At 45.0% G+C, this 21025-nt stretch overlaps 2 protein-coding genes across 4 annotated transcripts in view; one reads left to right on the forward strand and one right to left on the reverse strand.

Annotated features, from left to right (window-relative positions):
- mvk (mevalonate kinase) overlaps nucleotides 1-1203 on the reverse strand; it is a 50065-nt gene extending 48862 nt beyond the window's left edge. The window contains exons 1-2 of one of the 2 annotated variants that reach the window (XM_070887984.1): nucleotides 1107-1203; nucleotides 242-334 (exon numbers count right to left, since the gene is read on the reverse strand). In XM_070887984.1, the coding sequence (XP_070744085.1) occupies nucleotides 242-319 (78 nt within the window). In that variant the 5' untranslated portion in view covers nucleotides 320-334; nucleotides 1107-1203. The other variant, XM_070887985.1, reaches the window with a different exon arrangement.
- Nucleotides 1204-1515: 312 nt separating this feature from the next.
- mmab (metabolism of cobalamin associated B) overlaps nucleotides 1516-21025 on the forward strand; it is a 62432-nt gene continuing 42922 nt past the window's right edge. For both annotated transcript variants that reach the window (XM_070887992.1, XM_070887991.1), the window contains exons 1-7: nucleotides 1516-1704; nucleotides 6400-6461; nucleotides 7219-7312; nucleotides 9098-9155; nucleotides 11567-11639; nucleotides 12324-12421; nucleotides 13940-14004. In XM_070887992.1, the coding sequence (XP_070744093.1) occupies nucleotides 1601-1704; nucleotides 6400-6461; nucleotides 7219-7312; nucleotides 9098-9155; nucleotides 11567-11639; nucleotides 12324-12421; nucleotides 13940-14004 (554 nt within the window). In that variant the 5' untranslated portion in view covers nucleotides 1516-1600. The remainder of the gene's footprint in view (nucleotides 1705-6399; nucleotides 6462-7218; nucleotides 7313-9097; nucleotides 9156-11566; nucleotides 11640-12323; nucleotides 12422-13939; nucleotides 14005-21025) is intronic.

Consider the following 21025-nt stretch of genomic DNA (forward strand, 5'->3'; position numbering starts at 1 on the left):
CAGCACAAATGTTAAAATTCATAGCACTTGTTGGAGGATGCTTTATGGTGTCACATTGCTCGCCCCCATTATAAGACAACAATTTAATCGATTAATTCAGATGGCAGTTACAAACGGAAAAAAATCTATAGCATTTCTTTGACATCATCTGAACCTGCTTGATGAGATCATAGCCTTTAAATGAAACCCAATCATATGGGTTACTTTCTAGTAAGACTTCCGCTTTTAAATGATGATTTACCTTTCCATGGACCACAGCATGCTCGCCATGCAAAATAACCTTCCCCGGAGCAGATATAATAAATGTCTTGTTTGCCATTGTGAAAAGTGTGTCCTAAAAGAGATAAATTTTAACTTAATTTAAAAAAAATCAATCCATTAATTTCTTCTTGATTAGGATCACTTGTTAAAATCAGGAGCAGTCAAAATTAAGTCTGACAATAAAAGTATTACAGAAGCCTTGAGCAAGATTAAACATGGATTGAAATATCTTTCAATCAAATGTTCAGAGAGCAGTAAATATACAGAACAAAGACAACTTGCATTTATATAGCACCTTTCATGACCACTGGACGTCTCAAAGCACTTTATAGCCAAAAGTACTTTTGAAGTGTAGTCACTGCTGTATTGTGGGAAACACGGCAGCCAATTCACGCACAGCAAGCTCCCACAAACAGCAATGTGATAATGACCAGATAATCTGTTTCGGTGATGTTGGTGGAGGGATAAATATTGGCCAGGACACCGGGGAGAACACCCCTACTCTTCTTCAAAATAGCACCATGGGATCTTTTACTGAGCGAAAGGAGCCTCAGTTTTACATCTCATCCAAAAGACGGCACCTCCGACAGTGCAGCACTCCCTCAGCACAGCACTGGAGTGTCAGCCTAGATCTTTATGCTCAAGTTTCTGGTGTGGGACTTGAACCCACAACCTACCTTTCACAGAGTATCGATGAAGTCATCTTCTCTGACTTGTCCTGATGATATTTTAAATGCTGTTTGCGCATCTGATGAAGGAACTCCCTATTTGAACCAATGTTTTTCAACATTTTCTGTCTTAATGAAAAGAAAAGATGAAGCAGTGGAGACTGCCCAGCTACTTACATCGAGATAACGCTGCTGACTCGGATTAAGCCCTGCCCACCATCCCGAATCCTCACACCACCGAACCTTTTCCAGCCTCTCGCGTCGCCTTTGACCGTTGCGCCGTTACGTCTCGCGGGCGACCACGCCCCATAGTGGGACCTATACCCCTTCAGCCAATCAACTGGAAGTACCTCAGCCACCAGCACCAATCGAAGTACAAACCGTCCCGCCAATCAAATTCATGTCCAACCAATCAATCTCCGCCGCACCTCAAACCAATCGCTAAAGGGAAAGCGAGCGCCAATCCAAACAGCTGTGCATTTTCGGTCGCGAGCGCCGGCGGACCGACCAATCAGCTCGGTGGGCTCGTCAACGGCCGAGCGGAAGGACCAATGAGGAGGGATAGGCTGAGCAGGTGCGATCGGGAGCTCAGCCAATGGGGAAGGACGGGCCCCACCCCACCCTCCGTCGCTGGCTGACGAGGTGGGCCTGACTGGCGCGGGGGAGGCCTGATGTCCATCAGTTGTGTGAGGTTGGCCGGCTGCGTGTGCCGTTCCCGGGGATTGGCGGCCTGGGTATGGAACAGGCGAAGCTACTGTAGCATGGAAGGGGATAGGTGAGCACCGCCTGAGGAGGGGGATCCGAAACCAGTGCTGTGTCTGTAGGAGTTTCAGAGTGGGCTGGCAGGGTTGTTCAAACTGGACATCCCTCCCGGTAGCTCAATACTGGCACTTGTTCTCAAAAAGAAATAATTGCATTTATATAAGCGCCTTTCACGACCTCAGGACGTCTCAAAGTTCTCTTCAGCCAATGAAGTATTTCTGAAGTCCAGTCACTGTTGTAATGTGAGACCTGCAGCAACCAATTTGCGCACAGCAAGCTCCCACAAACAGCAATGTGATATTGACCAGACAATCTGTTTCAGTGATGCAGGTTGAGGGATAAATATTGGCCCCATGACATTGGGGATAACTCCTCTGCTCTTTGAAATACCTGTAGTGCTGTGGGATCTTTTACGTCCACCTGAGAGAGCAGACAGAGCTTTGGTTTAACGTCTCATCCGAAAGACAGCTCCTCTGACAGTGTAGCACTCCCTCAGCACTGCACTGGACGTCAGCCTAGATTTTTGTGCTCAAGTAACTCGAGCTGTCAATTTTTTTTGTATTGTAATACTCCTGTGAAGCACTTTGGGTTGTTTTACTATGTTAAAGGTGCTGTATAAATACAAGTTATTGCTCCAATTACCTTCATTACAAGCCTTTCCTCCACTTGCAAAACAGGTGATGGGATCAGATAAATCCTGTTCATGGTCTTACTTGGATATGAGGTTTGTGGTTCTGCTCTTTGACAAGAAGTTATGCTGCAGCTATACAAATCCCTGGTTAGATCACACCTGGAGTTCTGGGCACCACAACTTAGGAAGGATATAATGGCCTTGGAGGGAGTGCAGTGTAGATTTGCCAGAATGATACTTGGACTCCCAAGGTTAAATTATGAGGAGAGATTACACAAATTATGGTTGTATTCCCTATAATTTAGAAGGTTAAGGGGTGACTTGATCAAAGTTTGCAAGATAATAAGGGGAACAGATAGGGTAGATAGAGAGAAACTATTTCTGCTGGTTGGGGATTCTAGGACTAGGGGGCATAGTCTAAAAATTAGAGCCAAACCTTTCAGGAATTAAATTTGGAAACCTTTCTACACAAAGGGTGGTAAAAGTTTGGAACACTCTTTAGCAAATCAATTGATGCTAGATCAATTAATTTTAGATCTGAGATGGATAGATTTTTGTTAATCAAAGTTGGGTACCTGCATATGGAGTTAGGTCACAGATCAGCCATGATCTCATTGAATGGCAAAACAGGCTCAAGACTCAGTGACCTACTCCTGTTCCTATAAAAAGCACAACAGTCCTTTTCATGAATATGTGGCTCCCTTTAATAGAAACATTATGGGGACATAAGAGTGTGACCAAGTTCCAGCATCAATCATTAAGTTTAATATATATTTAAAAGTGGATGTAAAATGTTATTACAGATGATCTTAAAAAAAAAAGACACACAAGTTACTTCATGCTTCTAACTTGGAGTTGAAACTAATGAGCATTTTACACATTGACAGCTCTTTGACCAATCCAATTGAACACTTGAGTTTGTGCTCACTTAACAATTGGACTTAATACATTGTACTCTATGTGGTATGAAAGTCCTGTGAGCAATACCATGTGAAACTTTAAAAAAAAAAAATCTCTCTCCCGTGGTGTGTTGGACTTTTTTGCTATATAATGCAATATATTGGGGTCCCTGACATGGTGATTTAATAAATCAAATTGTATCTTTAACAGTTAAAGGAAAACTCGTAATTGTGGGTCTTAATTGTGTATATTTGTATAGTTTAACCATGTAGTTCATTTTATATCTTTTTTTTTTAAAGTCAAAGGTATAGAGAAGAGATTCCAGGAAGGCGGGTGGCAGAAATTGTATGCATCAGTATTGGTGGGGAACGGGAGGAGGAGGAGTGTTTGTGTTTGAGTGTGGGATGTGGGGGAGTATGTGAACATAAGAAATAGGAGCAGGCCATGAGGCCCCTCGAGCCTGCTCAACCATTTAATAAGATCATGGACTCTGCTCCACTTCCCTGCCCACTCCCCATAACCTTTTATTCCCTTATCTCTCAAAAATATGTCTATCTCCGCCTTAAATATATCCAATGACCCAGCCGCCACAGCTCTGGGATAGAGAATTCTATGGATTTACAACCCTCAGAAGAAATTCTTTCTCATCTCCGTTTTAAATGAGCGGTCCCTTATTGTGAGACTATGCCCCCTAGTTTTAGTTTCCCCTATGAGTGGAAATATCCTCTCTGCATCCACTTTGTCGAGCCCCCTCATTATCTTATATGTTTTGTAAGATCATCTCTCATTCTTCTGAATTCCAATTATAGGCCCAACCTACTCAACATGTCTTCATAAGTCAAACCCCCCCCCCCAAATCTCCAGAATCAACCTAGTGAACCTTCTTTGAACAGCCTCCAATGCAAGTATATCCTTCCTTAAATATAAAGACCAAAACTGTGTACAGTACTGTAGGTCTGGCCTCACCAATACCCTGTACAGTTGTAGCAGGGCTTTTCTGTTTTTATACTCCATCCCCCTTTCAATAAAGGCCAACATTCCATTTGCCTTCCTGATTACTTGTTGTACCCACATATTAGCGTTTTGTGTTTCATGTACGAGGACTGGCCCCCGCGCCCCCCCCCAGTCACACTCTACCGCAGCACTTTGGAGGATCTGGGAGAACAGTTATGAGAGGGAGGGGTGGTCATGGTATTTGGGAGGCCTGGGGAGGGAATACAGGTTGAACCTCCCTTATCCAGAACCATTCCCTGCCACCGGGTAGCGCATGCGCAGAATTCCTACATGAACAAATTGAAGTCCTTCCTCGCTGCCAACTCCTGCAGTTGCTGGCCTGACCCTGCGATTCTCCCCCCAGGATCTCTCTGCTGCACTCCCAGCCCCAAGCCAGCCAGCCACAATATCCTGTTGCTCAGAACCTGTACCATCCAATTTAATGTGACCACCCCTCGTTCGGAAAAATTCTTTGTCCAGAACCTGTATTGGGTTTGGGAGGAGACTGTGACAGAATTGGGAATGGCCCTAAGTAGGGAGAAGAGTGAAGGGTATGGCAGTGGTGGGAGGTTAGACTTGGGGTGCGGCATCACTGGGAAGACTGATTGGGTGTGGGAGCATATGCCGGCGAGGGGGGTGGCAGCAGGGGTTCTGGGTGCGACTGACAAAATGTGTCGTGATGGGAATTTTCCTGCAGCGGGGCGATTGATCGGTTATTTAGTGCGATTTGTGGGAGTGGTGAGTGGTGAAGGGTAGGGATGCTAGGAGAAGGCAGCAACTGTGGGAAGGATTACTTGGGGTTTCCTGAGCTGTGAGTTGGGGAGACTTGCATTTTCAAAAAATGCTTTTTAATATGTTTTCCAAGGTTATTGTTCTGAAGAAATTCCACCGCCCTCCCTCTCCAACTTGATCGCGACTCGGCCCTTGCTACCAGACTCAACCAGCCTTGAGAATGGACGGTGGGTGGGGGCAGTTGTACTGGGTGGAGAGCGGGGTGGGTAGGATTTCTGATGTGGTGAATGGAGAAACCTGTGTTGTTTAAAATAAAAACTTATTTGAATATATATATTTTTTTCAAATAAGAGTTTTCCCTTCTGGGCAAACTCTTTGAACAAATATACCCTCTTGACTAAACCTGACCCAAGCATTCAGATCCAAGAGCTCCTCCCATCAACTGTCCCACCCTACAAAAGCATTCCCAATCTCTTCCAAGGTCTTAAAAAATTATATATATTTTTTAATCACTATTGGAGGTTGGTTCCCAGCAGTGGCTAGTTGCAGGGTTCCTCTGCCCCAATAATGTATCTTCATCTTCTATAGCATCCATGGCCAAAAGCAAAATATTGCAGATGCTGCAAATCTGAAGTAAAAACAGAAAATGCTGGAAACACTCAGCCAGTATCTGTGTAGAGAGAGAAAAACCGAGTTATCGTTTCTGGTCAATGACCTTTCATCAGAACCCTTCCATGACCAACCTGAACTTGGCGCAAAAAACCCCAGAAAATGCTGGAAATCTCAGCAGGTCAGGCAGCATCTGTGGAGGGAAAGGCAGAGTTAAGGTTTCGGGTTGATGACCCTTCGTCAGAAGGTGCTTCTGGGCTAGGGGACACACAAAGCCACCATTCCCCAACCTGGCAATGCTGAGGCCAATTGTCGCACTTCAATTGCTGTCCCATCAGCTAACTGCAAGATAGCACAGATCGAATGTAGGATCTTCTGGTTTGCATGATTTTGTCATCATAGGCAGTCCCTCGGCATCGAGGAAGACTTGTTTCCACTCTTCAAATGAGTTCTTAGGTGGCTGAACAGTCCAATACGAGAACCACAGTCTCTGTCACAGGTGGGACAGATAGTCGTTGAGGGAAGGGGTGGGTGGGACTAGTTTGCCGCACGCTCTTTCAGCTGCCTGCGCTTGATTTCTGCATGCTCTCGGCGATGAGACTCAAGGTGCTCAGCGCCCTCCCGGATGAACTTCCTCCACTTTGGGTGGTCTTTGGCCAGGGACTCCCAGGTGTCGGTGGGGATGTTGCACTTTATCAGGGAGGCTTTGAGGCAATGTACCACATTGGTTGATGCATTACCAACCAAACCTTTGGAGGGGTCTACCGATCATTTTTGCTGCACTTTGGGGATAGCCCATGATCATACAGATAATGAGTTGCTCCAATATTTTTTGTTTTGCAGTTCCAATGCCAAAACAGAGAAGCCCAAGGCTCCAAAGATTTACACAAAAACAGGAGACAAAGGTTTGTGGTGATACTGAAGGATCTGTTGGCTCGGTCGGCAAGCGAGTTTAAAACTGCTCCACTAGAGTCAGTAAAAGAGATGGAATGAATGGAGAACATTTCAAGCTGATTTATAAATCAAAGCAATATTCTGTCCATGTAATAGAAAGTTCTCTTTTTTTTGAGGCAAAAATGAAATTGTCCTTATTTAGAGGAAGTTTAAAATTAAGATTTTTTTTTCCACACCTTGCATGAAAATAAAATATAGGTGAAAAGAAAATTGTTCAACAGTAATTGATGTAAAACTTCAAAAAAAAATTGTTGAATTCATCTTCAAAGCTCTTGACTCACACCCGGGCCACATATGTCCTGCTCCCAGTACTCCGAGCAGGCCAGCAGGAGGTGAGAGTGTGTTTCAGTCACCTGGGATCTGGAACTAGCATCATTATTAGAGATGATAGTGATACTAAGTGTTCCAGAACTGCACCGTCATGCCCTAATGTGCTGTATCACTATTGGATCAGACAGTTTGAGAAGACTACTGGTGTTTCATTCTCTGCACTCTTCAATTTCGCAAGTAATCAGAGGGGTGTAAATTCATCTTGTGTGCTAATGCGAAATGAGCGCTAGCAAATCGGTAGCCTATTTTGCACTCCACCAGACTTACTTTCTTTTCTATTTGACTTCAATGCTACTGGCCAAGATAAATTTATACCCCAGGGAGTTTTGCAGTGATGTTTTGTTCCTTAGGTCTTTTATAATTTCCATGTTTTGACAGGGATTTCCAGCACATTCACTGGGGAGCGCAGGCAGAAGGATGATAATGTGTTTGAAGCTTTGGGCAGCACAGACGAATTGACGTCAGCAATTGGGTATGTAACTGGCAGAAAAAATCAAAGAGCAAGTTATTATTTAAATGGAGAAAGATTGTAAAGTGCCGCAGTACAGCGGGACCTGGGGGTACTTGTGCATGAAACACACAAGGATAGTATGCAGGTACAACAAGTGATCAGGAAGACCAATGGAATCTTGGCTTTTATTGCAAAGGGGATGGAGTATAAAAGCAGGGAAGTCTTGCTACAGCTATACAAGGTATTGGTGAGGCCACGCCTGGAATACTGCGTGCAATTTTGGTTTCCATATTTCCATATATACTTGCTTTGGAGGCAGTTCAGAGAAGGTTCACTAGGTTGATTCTGAAGATGAGGGGGTTGACTTATGAGGAAAGGTTGAGTAGGTAGGGCCTCTACTCATTGGAATTCAGAAGAATGAGAGGTGATCTTATCAATGTATAAGATTATGAGGGGGCTTGACAAAGTGGATGCAGAGAGGATGTTTTCACTGATGGGGGAGACTAGAACTAGAGGGCATGATCTTAGAATAAGGGGCCGCCCATTTATAACAGAGATGAGGAGAAATTTCTTCTGAGGGTTGTAATTCTCTGGAATTTGCTGCCTCAGAGAGCTGTGGAAGCTGGGACATTGAATAAATTTGAGACAGAAATAGACAGTTTCTTAAACGATAAGGGAATAAGAGGTTATGGGGAGCGGGCGGGGAAGTGGAGCTGAGTCCATGATCAGATCAGCCATGATCGTATTAAATGGCGGAGCAGGCTCGAGGGGCCGTATGGCCTGCTCCTCCTATTTCTTATATTATCTTCTCAACGTTTAGAGAATGTTTGGAGCTATTAAGAAACTTGAGACCTGTATTTCTTGTACTACTTGACACTGCATAGTGAGCTACTGGGACCAGGAAGGTTCAATCCCTCGTGCCATTAGATTAGCTCAGTCAGGGCAGCAGCTGAAGCACTAAGTGGCTACAGTGCTCCTGAGCTTAATGAGTGAAACATTACTTCGGATTTTCACCCCTGCACTGGGTGGAAATTGTCATTATGACGATATTGGATCAGGGCATTGCTTGTCATGCCTCCCACAGTTCGATTATCTGACACTCGCTGTTTAAACATGAAAATTGGCCAGTTGGATAAAGTACTAGAGGGCAGCCATGGAAGCAAACCTGAGCAGGAACCATCATCTTTGGGAGAGAATGTGGGAAAGGGGAAGAACAGGAGGGGAAATACAAAAGGGGAAAAAATAATGCACTGTTCCAAATCACCATGACCGCCTTTTGCTGTCATTGCCTCGCTCGCTACATTCTGCAACAAACCAATGGGCTGGGTGTGCAGTGTGTTGGCACACTGTCCTTTCATTGTTGGGGTCTTGGTTTTAAGTTCAGTCCTGACTGATGGCATTTGTGTGAACATTCCCATTTCACATGAAAGTGAACATTTTTTCCACTATTCACAGCTAATATGAACATCAAGCACTTCTGGGCCAGGTACAGCAAAAATGGCATAACTCCACCCCAAGCATGTCCCTTAATCCCAACCTCAAGAGTACCCCCTACCTTTATCAGTGTGGCATTTTCCATTTCCAATACCAGATGTCCTTGTTGCTTCTGAGTAAGATTACCAATTTAGTTTCTGTGGAATTGTGGTTGTGTACTAATGCCCAGTTGGAATTCGGTAAAGACTATTTCAAATGCCTATAATTTGCATTCCTGATAGAAAATCTTGTGCTACACTATTATGGTTTCCCACATTTTATGGTGCCTGCGAAGCATCACAGTGACGGTGAGCTGTTTGTTGTTTCTTGCAGGCTGGCAATGGAGTTCAGCTTGGAGCAAGGTCATGAGTTTGTAAAGGAACTTTACAAGGTACAGTGAATCATAGAATCAAATAGCACAGGAGATCATTTGTCCCATCGTGCCTGTGCCAGCTCTATGAAAGAGCGATCCAATTAGTCCCACTCCCCTGGTTAGATCACATCTGGAGCACTGTGTACAGTTCTGGGCACCACACTTTAAAAGGATATTGACCTTGAAGGAGTGCAGCATAGATTCACCAGAATGCTTCCAAGAACTCAAAGGGTTAGATTTTGAGACAAGATTACATAAGCTAGGCTTATATTCCCTAAAATATAGAAGGTTAAGGGGTGATTTTATTTAGATTTTTAGGATTTTGGAAGGAATTGACAGGGTAGGTAGAGAAGTTTTTTTCTGCTGGTGGGGAAGTCGAGGACCTTAAAATTAGAGCCAAGCCATTCAGGAGCGAAGTTAGGAAACACTACTTCATGCAAAGGGTGGTAGATGTGTGGAACTCTCTTCCATTTAAAAAAAAAACAGTAAATGCTAGCTTAATTAATTTTAAATCTGAGATTGATAGATTATTGCTAGCCAAGGATATTAAAGGATATGGAACCAAGGCAGGTGGATGGAGTTAAGATACAGATCGGCCAAGATCTAATTGAATGGCGGAAGAGGCTCGAGGAGTTGAATGGCCTACTCCTGTTAAGTTCCCTCTGGTTATGGACCCTCCTACCAGTGGAAACAGTTTCTCCTTATTTACTTTATCAAAACCCCTCATGATTTTGAACACCTGTATTAATTCTCCCCTTAACCGCCTGTGCACTGAGGAGAACAATCTCACCTTCTCTAGTCCCTCCAGTGCAGCAGACATTGAGATTATTGCTGTGCTTGTGGATGCTTCGAGATGGCTCATCCATTGAGGTTGTAGCTACTGGGAAATGAGGTAGTTGCTGGAGTTATCTTCAAAAGTGTGCAAGACTCAATTCAGGAACACCTCGTTGTGTTTTGTGAGTTGAGTAAAACCGATACTGATTATTTTTATTATGTTGTCATTCACATTTAGGTCACTTAATGTAATCTTTGCCTCGCACTGTAAAATAAAAACATTTACTTTTGCACAATTTTGAACTGGGAAATTTGGAAGTGATATAAAGGTATGAAATTTCCAGATGGCTTAATGTCTAAACATACTACCTGATGCGATGCTTGGCTATAGAGACCAGAAAGTTGCAGGTTAGAGCTGAATTAGAAGAGCCAGGATGGTGGTCAGAACACAACTGACCTGTGTTCGTGGGCGAGGAAGGCAAAAGAAAATTAGCCGCGAGTCCCCCACTGCTTATTGCTGTTCAGTGACACCCTCCCCCTTCCTGGAAAGCGCTTGCGTGGGAATTGGATGAGGACCGGATAAGGCTGCATTGCTGTGCCCCGTGGCAGAAAAGGTTGTAAATGTTCTAGGATCAACATTGTTGAGTTTTGGGATTTGTGATCACTTTTTCTTCATAATATATAACATTCCCAAATTATTTTGTGTTTTTTAAAACTGTGAATTTACACAGGTTTTAAAAAGTCACGGGTTTTAGCTACTGGGAAGTGAGTTTGACACGAGTTTGAGGTGTCAATGAGCCAGGCATTAGTTTCCGCAACGACCACAGACATTCAACAATTGGTTAGCATCTTGTGGTTGCGAATGATTCTTTCCACATGAGCCCAAAATGTACCTTTTTGGGAGAGGAAGTGATTGGTTTAGTTGATGGACCTGCTGGCACATACTGAATGGGAAAGGAGTCGGTGGCACTGCACCTTCATCATGTGGATGCAAGAAGAGTAAAGAAGGGACTTGTGCAGTCAGTCGGGTTTTTAATAGTCTGCAAGGGACATGCCTTGACATGGAATTGCAAACTGAGATGCAGGAGCTCGGTTTTTGCTGTTTGAGGCTCTCTAGAAAGAATGGTAATACCAAAATTAGTCACCTGGCCATGAAAGGGACCAGGTGTCTGGTTTATTATTTTGTCCTGATTTTTTAAAAATGTGAAATTGAATGGAGTAAGTGAGGTTTATTTACAACTGGTACCCTGTACGTTCACTTGCTGTCTGTAAAAATAAAACAGCTTAATGATTTGTACCTGGTGGTCTCTGGTTTGCAGTCCACCTAAAAGATTGAAGCACATTTGAAAGACGCTAACTCTGTTTCGGATCACAAGGGAGCTGCATTTTTCCACCATTGTATAATTAGATACTGGGCTGTACGGGTGACCCATGAATATAAGATGCAGGGACCGTTTACAGGGTAGCAAGCCTCACTGAATTAGAGAGAATATCTAAGGCATATCTGTAACTTGTCTAATGACCGTGAAGAATAACCACGAGATATCTCATGGCTAAGATAATCGGAACATCCTTGCTTTAATCACTATTTCAGGTATTTGCCTTGTATTGTGTCTGTTAAATATTGAATTTTGTTTGTTTGGCTTGTTTCACAGATCCAGTGTGTGTTGCAGGATGTTGGAGCCAACGTAGCTACTCCCATCTCCTCTGCACGAGAGAGCCATCTTAGTAAGGGATTTCAAAGGAAATCAATTAAAGCTGATTGTAAATTTTAATTTGCCTGGTTGTGCAGACCCTTGTTTCCCCCCCGCCCCTCTAAACACACTGATGGATAGTGAGCAGGCGATCCCTCCCAAACATCTACTGGTGCTGTCCTGAATGGACTACTGGGCAATGCTCGAGGGTAGCGCATGCTCACTCACTCTACCTGTGACATTTCCTGCCTCTCTTTATTTTAAAAGTTCCTTACTGTTGTCAGGTGACTGGCTGAAATTGGGAATGGTTCCTGTGGGAATCACACGAGAACTCCCATCCTGCCCTATGGTCATGTAGCCTTGGGACACTAATGTTCTGTGCCAAGAGATGGTTTAAGACTGCCCCATGCCACAAGATGGTGCTAGAGTAGAGTGAAACTAGCCTCTGCGCAGCTCCTCCCCATTATAGCATTGAGATTTGCAACTCAGCATTGTGGTGATCACCCTGCTTCTACTTTGGCACCATGTATTGCTGCCTCAACATGCAACATCAGTATATTGCTTGTAACTAGGATTATATATATATATATTTTTTTTTTAAATGCCTATATGGGACTGACCTGGAGTAATTAGTTACTTTATGCAGTATTTTGCTCAGACAATCCTGCCCCTTTAACAGCAGGGAAAATGTTGATTGTCCTTTGTGTTTCTGTATCAGAGAGAACAGCGTTTAGTGATAAGCCTGTGATCGAGCTGGAACGGTGGATTGACCGATATGCGGAGCAGCTCCCACCTCTCACTAACTTCATCTTACCAGTATGTATATTATTAAAACCTGCTTCCTTTCCACAACATGTTAAGCTGCAAAACCATGTTTGTAACCGGATACTGTCACTTTGATAAAATATCTTGCAAACCCACTTGATTCTTGTGCTTTATCGTGCTGCAGATTTAACACTGCCATCGTGAGCGCAGACCTTACTGCAACATCGGTCGTATCTGGCACGAAAATAGTTCAAGTAAAAGAAATGTGTTTTTCTGTATGCCAGTGTAGCTGGGCTTCCAGAGCAGGGCCGTTCCAAGATCCTGAAATCTCGGGCATGAAGTGAGAAATTCCAAAGGCGTGGGTCTGTGTTTCAGGACAAGAAGAAGCAGAGTGCTGGAGAATGTATCTGGCCATAATCATCCACCAATGCAGTCGTGCACACTGTGTGGTTTTCATTGATCCAAGTGGGGATCAGGCAGAGGGAGAATGATCCCTTGGGATGTATTGGGTACGGTAGCAGAGTGGTTATGTTACTGGACTAGTAATCCAGAGGTCTAGACTAATGATCCGGAGACATGAGTTCAAATCTCAGCACAGCAGCTGGTGAATTTAAATTCAGTTAATTAAATAAATCTGCAATTAAAAAACTATCAGTAATGGTGACCATGAAACTGCTGTAAAAACCCATTTGATTCACTAATGTGCTTTGGGAAGGAAATCTGCCGTCCTTGCCTGGCCTGGCTTTTATATGTGACTTCAGATCCACAGCAGTGTGGTTTACTCTTGTGGTGGCCCTTTGAAATGGTCTAGCAAGCCATTCAGTTGTAGCAAACCGCTACAACAAAGTCAGCACTGTGGACTGAAGTAGTTCAAGAAGGCGGCTTGCCACCACCTTCTCGAGGGCAATTTGAGTTGGGCAATAAATGCCGGCTATGCCAGCGACACCCACAAAAACGAATTAAAAAAAAAAATAAAAATTATGAACCTCTCGGAAGCTGTTTTCAGAGCAAGCTGGCAGAAAATCTTTCCCTTTCTTCCTTCCTCTTTCTCCCCTCTTTCCCCCCCCCCCCCCCCCACCACCACCATCAAATCCACGATAGTAAGAAGTGTGGGGAAATTTAAATTTATGGATGCACTTTTTTTTAAAACCTCTGAAAATGAACAGCATTTTGAAGTTCCCTGTGAATTTCATTTCAGACTGCCATGTCGATCATATCACTGAAAATTGGCAAAATAAAATCACAATCATGCCACCTCTCGGCTCTTCAAAAGCCTTGATCATTATTTAAAACTGAAATATATTTCTTAACTGGGGAAAAATAGGAATGGAGCTTAAGAGGCCTTTTCCATAAGCAAGGTACGCAGGAGTGACCCGAACTCCAGTTTAGCCTCTTCCATGCCCTTGATGGCATGATTGGGATCAGGCATCGGGGTGAAACTTGTCATGCTTCCCCGGCAGTGCCTGTAGTGTGCTGCTGCACCCATCGACTGAAACTCTGTACTGTTGATATCTGGTATTTCACCACACACCGAAGGCTGCCACAAACCTTTCTCTCTTATTTTTGCAGTCAGGAGGAAAATGCAGTGCAACCCTGCACCTGGCGCGAGCAATCTGTCGCAGGGCAGAGAGGAGGTACGTTAATGAACAGGATCTCTATTTTGCTGCACTCCTAACAGTATTGCCTCGATGTCTGACTTGCACTCACTAATGTTTTGAATTTAGATGAATAGATAGAAAGAACGACTGGGATTTATATTGCACCTTTCACGACCAACGGATGTCTCAAAGCGCCTTACAGCCAATGAAGTACTTTTTTGGGAGTATGGTCACTGTTGGAAATGCGGCAGTCAATTTGCGCGCAAGCAATGACCAGATAATGTGTTTTTTATTATGATGTTTGAGGGTCAGGTCACCGGGGATAACTCCCCTGCTCTTCGAAATAGTGCCATGGGTTCTTTTACGTCCACCTGAGAGGGCAGACGGGGCCTCGGTTTAACATCTTATCCGAAAGTTCACCTCCGACAGTGCAGCACACCCTCAGCACTGCACAGAGTGTGTCAGCCTTGATTTTTTGTTTTTGTTTTTTTTGTGATCAAGTCCCTGGAGTGGGACTTGAACCCACAACCTTCTGATCAGAGGCAACCCACTGAGCCACAGCTGATAAACTGAATATAAATGAAAGGGGGACTGTATCGTAAGAAAGTGCTGCACAATCTTGAGCATTATATAAAACCACCTTCCATGGGCAGGCTCTCCGAATTCCACCCATGCAGTCTCGCCCTGGCGAAGTAGGTGAATACACAGTCTAATGTGATCATCATCATCATAGTCCTCTTTGGATCTGGGCATGGTACCGGAGGACTTGTTTAAGAAGGATAGGCCGAGTAATTACAGGCCTGTTGGCCTAACCTCAGTGGTGGGAAAATTATTGGAAAAAATCCTGAAAGACAGGATAAATCTGCATTTGGAAAAGCAAGGATTAATTAGGGACTGTCAGCATGGATTTGTTAAGGGAAGATCGTGTTTGACTAATCTGATTGAATTTTTTGAGGAGGTAACCAGGAGGGTCGATGAGGGTAGTGCGTACGATGTATATATGGACTTAGCAAAGCTTTTGATAAGGTCCCACATGGTAGACTGGTCATGAAGGTTAAAGCCCATGGGATACAGGGCAAAGTGGCAAGTTGGATCGAAAATTGGCTTGGAGGTAGGAAACAAAGGATAACGATTAGATGTTTTTGTGACTGGAAGGATGCTTCCAGTGGGGTTCCGCAGGGCTCAGTACTGGGTCCCTTGCTTTTTGTGGTATATATAAGTGATTTAGATTTGAATATAGAGAGTATAATTAAGAAGTTTGCAGACGACACTAAAATTGACTCTGTGGTTGATAATGAAGAGGAAAGTCATGGGCTGCAGGAGGATATCAATCTATTGGTCAGGTGGGCAGAGCAGTGGCAAATGGAATTTAATTCAGAGAAGTGTGAGGTGATGCACTTTGGGAGGGCTAATAAGGAAAGGGTATACACATTAAGCGGTAGGCCACTTTATAGTGTAAATTAACAAAAGGACCTTGGAGAGCTTGTCCCTGAAAGATTCCTGAAAGTAACAGGCCAGGTGGATAAGGTGGTTAAGAAGGCATATGGAATGCTTGCCTTTATTGGCCGAGGCATAGAATATAAGAGCAGAGAGGTTATGCTTAAATTATATAATACTTTGGTTAGGCCACAGCTGGAGTACTGCGTGCAGATCTGGTCGCCATATTATAGGAAGGACGTGATTGCACTAGAGGGCACATTAGGATGTTGCCTGGAATGGAAAATCTTAGTTATGAGGATAGATTGGATAGGCTGGGTTTGTTCTCATTGGAATAGAGGAGGTTGAGAGGAGACCTCATTTGAAGTGTACAAAATATTGAGGGGCCTGGACATAGTGGGATAGTAAGGGTCTATTTCCATTGGTGGAGGGATCTATTACAAGGGGACATAGTTTTAAGGTGGTTGGTGGAGGTTTAGAGGGGATTTGAGGTCGGGGTGGGGGGCTTCTTTACGCAGAGGGTTGTGGGGATCTGGAACTTGCTGCCTGGAAGAGTGGTGGATGCAGAAACCCTCACCACTTTTAAGAGATGGTTGGATGGGCACTTAAAGTGCAGTAACCTGCAGGGTTACGGACCTAGAGCTGGTAATTGGGATTAGACTCGATGACTTTTTGTTGGACGGCGCAGATATAATGGTAAGTATTGCAGGGAATAGAATATGGCCAGGGTGACCTCCTGAACTAGTTTCGATCGCCTGGATGGATTGTAGAGGAATTTTCCCAGATTTTTTCTCCCTAAATTGGCCTGGGTTTTTATCTGGTTTTTGCCTCTCCCAGGAGATCACATGGCTCTGGCTGGGAGGAGTATAGAATGTTTCAGAACGTCGCAGATGTGTGGGGCGGACTGGTTGGGCTGGGTGCTCTTTGCCTTTCCGTCATTGTTCATAGGTTTATATGTAACCTTTAGGGCTGCTGACCAAGGGCCATGCAGCTCTTTGTCGGCTGGCGCGGACACGATGGGCCGAAATGGCCTCCTTCTACGTTGTAAATTTCTATGTTTCTATACGCATCCCTCGGAGTCGAGGATGACTTTCTTCCACTCTAAGTGAGTTCACAGGTGACTGGAGAGTCCAATGCAGGACCTACAGTCTCTTGTCACAGGTGGGGCAGACAGAGGTTGAAGGATGGGTGGGGAGCCTGGGTTGACGCACGCTCCTTCTGCTGTTGTTTCTGCTTGTTCTTGGAGCTGGGACTCGAGGTGCTCAGTGCCCTCCCGGATGCTCTTCCTCCACTTTGGGCGGTCTTGGGCCAAGGATTCCCAGGTGTCGGTGGGGCTGTTGCACTTTATCAAGGAGGTTTTGAGGGTGTCCTTGAAGTATTTCCTCTGCCCACCTGGGACTCGCTTGCCGCGCCATAGCTCCGCATAGAGCGCTTGCTTTGGGAGTCTCGTGTCGGGCATGAGGATGATGTGGCCCCCCCAACTGAACTGATTTGAGTGTGGTCAATGCTGCGATGCTGGAGATGTTGACCTGAGCGAGAACACGGACGTTGGTGTGTCTATCCTGTCAATGGATTTGCAGGATCTTGCGGAGGCAGCGCTGGTGGTACTTCAGTGTTTTGAGGTGTTTGCTGTATATAGTCCATGTCTCTGAGCCATATAGGAGGGTGAATATCACTAGTGGCCTGTAAACCATAAGCTTGGTGCCAGATTAGAGGTCCTGGTCTTCAAACACACTTCTGCGGGTGGCCCTGGCACACTGAAAGCGGTGTTGGACCTCATCGTCCATGTCTGCTCTAGCTTGGAAAATGGTCCAAGTTGTCCAAGGCCTTGTCATGAAATTTGATAATCGGGGGCGGGGGGGGGGCACCAGTGCTGTGTGGCGGGGTCAGGTTGGTAGAGGACCTTTTGTCTTACGGATGTTTAGCGTAAGGCCCATGCTTTTGTACACTTCGGTAAAGGTGTTGACAATGGCTTGAAGTTCGCCTCGGAGTGTGCGCAGATGCAAACGTCTGCGTACTGTCGTTCAAAATGACGGAGGATGGGACGACCTTGGATCTGGCCTGGAGGTTGAACAGATTCCTATTTGTTCCATAATTTAGTTCCACTCCAGTGAGAAGCTTGCTAAGATTGAGATGAAGCAATGCAGAAACGAAGATTGAAAAGATCGGTGGTGCAATGATGCAGCCTTGCTTGACTCCGATCTGGACGTGGATTGTGTCTGTGGTGGATCCATTGGTCAAGATCACTGCTTGCGTGTCATTGTGGAGCAGGCGGAGGATGGTGACAAACTTTTGAGGGCAGCCGAAATGGAGGACGACGCCAGTCCAGCTCTACTGAAGAGGCGAAAGCAGCTGGAGGAATCGCGACGGGCACAAGGTGCGTGTAATGGCGGCGGCCATTCTATCTTCTGCGAACCATCGAGAAGCCAAGATGGAACGGGATGTAGCTAAAAAGCACGAGCAGGGTCCCAGTGTCTGCCCTCAGCCAGGAACTAATTAATACCTGGGAGAGTGAAGCATTGCCTCAAGTCTCTTGCTCTCACTCTCCATACCTTGGATTTTTCACCATCTCTCCTAGAGGCGCTGCTCCGTGCCAAGCTTACGGCTCACATCCCACCATAGGCATCTGGGCCCGTACAGTAGAGTCTGGTCTCATCATCTTGGATTCCCTTGCTACTGGGTCAAGACCTCGCTCTGCTAAGCCAGCATGGTAGCTGGTGTGCAACGGCCACCTCACGTTAAAAGAACTCTCACACAGGCATCTTCCACCCTTCAAAATGAAGTTCAGGACCCGGAACATCAGGGTCCTCCTCATGGACGACCCCAACAGCGACAGACCGGAACACAGCACCGCTATCGTTGCCCGGGAACTCAGAAGCTTCGACATTGACATTGCCGCCCTAAGTGAGACCCGGCGGGCAGGGGAAGGCCAGCTCAAAGAACAAGGTGGCGGTTACACCACCTTCTGGAAAGGCAAACCAGAAAAAGAACGCTGCCTTCGCCATCAAAAATGAGCTGGTGGGCCGTCTCAGAGATGTGCCTTGCAGGATAAGCGAAATGTCTCATGACTCTTCGGCTCACTCAAGCCTGGATCAGTGTGCTACGGTCATCAGCTCATACACCCCAACTCTGGATGCTACAGATGAGAACAGAAATTCTACTCCAGCCTCGAACAATCCGTCCTGAGTCCCAACGGATGACAAGCTGATCCACCTTGGCGATTTCAACGCCAGAGTCAGAAAGGTCTAACGTGATACTGAGCTATTCGGAGTAGAAAGGGTCCCGGTTTGATTGCATGACGTGTTCATCACAATTGGCATGACTAGACATTGCAATTATCCATGCAGCCTCAATTCTTACTTGATCATTATCCAACAAGCCCTGCTGAAGTGTGTGGGGGATCAGGGTCAGTCGTAGAATCATAATTTACAGCACAATTGAGGCTATTTTGGCCCACAGAGTCGTTGCCGGCCAACAGAGAGCTATCCAACCTAATCCCACTTTCCAGCTCTGTGTGTAGCCCTGTAGGTTACTGCACTTTAAGTGCACATCCAAGTACTTTTTAAATGTGAGGGTTTCTGCCTTTCAGGCAGTGAATTCCAGACCCCCACCACCCTCTGGGTGAAGAAATTCCCCCTCAAATCCCCTCTAAACCTCCTACCAATTAATTTAAATCTATGTCCCCTGGTTGTTGACCCCTCTGCTAAGGGAAAAAAATCCTTCATAATCACAATCTAGGCCCCTCATAATTTTATACACCGCAATAAGGCCTCCCCTCAGGCTCCTCTGTTCCAAAGAAAACAAACCAGCCTATCCAATCTTTTCTCATAGCTAAAATTCTCCAGTCCAGGCAACATCCTTGTAAATCTCCTCTCTACTCTCTCTAGTGCAATCCCATCCTTCCTGTAATGTGGTGACCAGAACTGCGCGCAGTACTCTAGTCTGCTTTTACTCTGTCTACACTTGCATATGAAGAATGCCCATTTGGGTGGGCCAGTTGAGAGCTGATAGAATTGTAGCCCGGCATCAATCGATACCTTCAGAAGGGAGTGGAAGAAACTTTGAGAGTGGATATTTTTAAAGCCGGGCTACTAATTCATCTCTGTAATTCAGAGCCAGTAATACACTATAGCACCTATATGCACCAATTTCTCATGTGTAACTAGCTGCTCCAACACTTGGTGTAATGTGGTGCAGTTCAATCGTGTAAATACAATGTGTACATCGAAACATAGAAAATAGGTGCAGGAGTAGGCCATTCGGCCCTTCGAGCCTGCACCACCATTCAATGAGTTCATGACTGAACATGCAACTTCAGTAACCCATTCCTGCTTTCTCGCCATATCCCTTGATCCCCCTAGTAGTAAGGACTACATCTAATTCTTTCTTGAATATATTTAGTGAATTGGCCTCAACAACTTTCTGTGGTAGAGAATTCCACAGGTTCACCACTCTGGGTGAAGCAGTTTCTTCTCATCTCGGTCCCAAATGGCTTACCCCTTATCCTTAGGCTATGACCCCTGGTTCTGGACTTCCCCAACATTGGGAACATTCTTCCTGCATCTACCCTATCTAAACCAGTCAGAATTTTAAACATTTCTATGAGATCCCCTCTCATTCGTATGAACTCCAGTGATCCCAGTTGATCCAGTCTTTCTTGATATGTCAGTCCTGCCATCCCAGGAATCAGTCTGGTGAATCTTCGCTGCACTCCCTTAATAGCAAGAATGTCCTTCCTCAAGTTAGGAGACCGAAACTGTACACAATACTCCAGGTGTGGCCTCACCAAGGCCCTGTACAACTGTAGTAACACCTCCCTGCCCCTGTACTCAAATCCCCTCGCTATGAAAGCCAACATGCCATTTGCTTTCTTAACTGCCTGCTGTACCTGCATGCCAACTTTCAATGACTGATGTACCATGACACCCTGGTCTCGTTGCACCTCTCCTTTTCCTAATCTGTCACCATTCAGATAATAGTCTGTCTCTCTGTTTTTACCACCAAAGTGGATAACCTCACATTTATCCACATTATACTTCATCTGCCATGCATTTGCCCACTCACCTAACCTATCCAAGTCACTCTGCAGCCTCATAGCATCCTCCTCGCAGATCACACTGCCACCCAACTTCGTGTCATCCACAAATTTGGAGATACTACATTTAATCCCCTCGTCTAAATCATTAATGTACAGTGTAAACAGCTGGGGCCCCAGCACAGAACCTTGCGGTACCCCACTAGTCACTGCCTGCCATTCTGAAAAGTACCCGTTTACTCCTACTCTTTGCTTCCTGTCTGCCAACCAGTTCTCAATCCACGTCAGCACACTACCCCCAATCCCATGTGCTTTAACTTTGCACATTAATCTCTTGTGGGGGACCTTGTCGAAAGCCTTATGAAAGTCCAAATACACTACATCAACTGGTTCTCCCTTGTACACTCTACTGGAAACATCCTCAAAAAAAAAATTCCAGAAGATTTGTCAAGCATGATTTCCCTTTCTAAAATCCATGCTGACTTGGACCTATCATGTCACCTCTTTCCAAATGCGTTGCTATGACATCCTTAATAATTGATTCCATTGTTTTACCCACTACTGATGTCAGGCTGACAAGTCTAT

The sequence above is a fragment of the Pristiophorus japonicus genome, chromosome 8 (genome assembly GCF_044704955.1).
Source record: "Pristiophorus japonicus isolate sPriJap1 chromosome 8, sPriJap1.hap1, whole genome shotgun sequence".
NCBI lineage: Eukaryota > Metazoa > Chordata > Chondrichthyes > Pristiophoridae > Pristiophorus > Pristiophorus japonicus.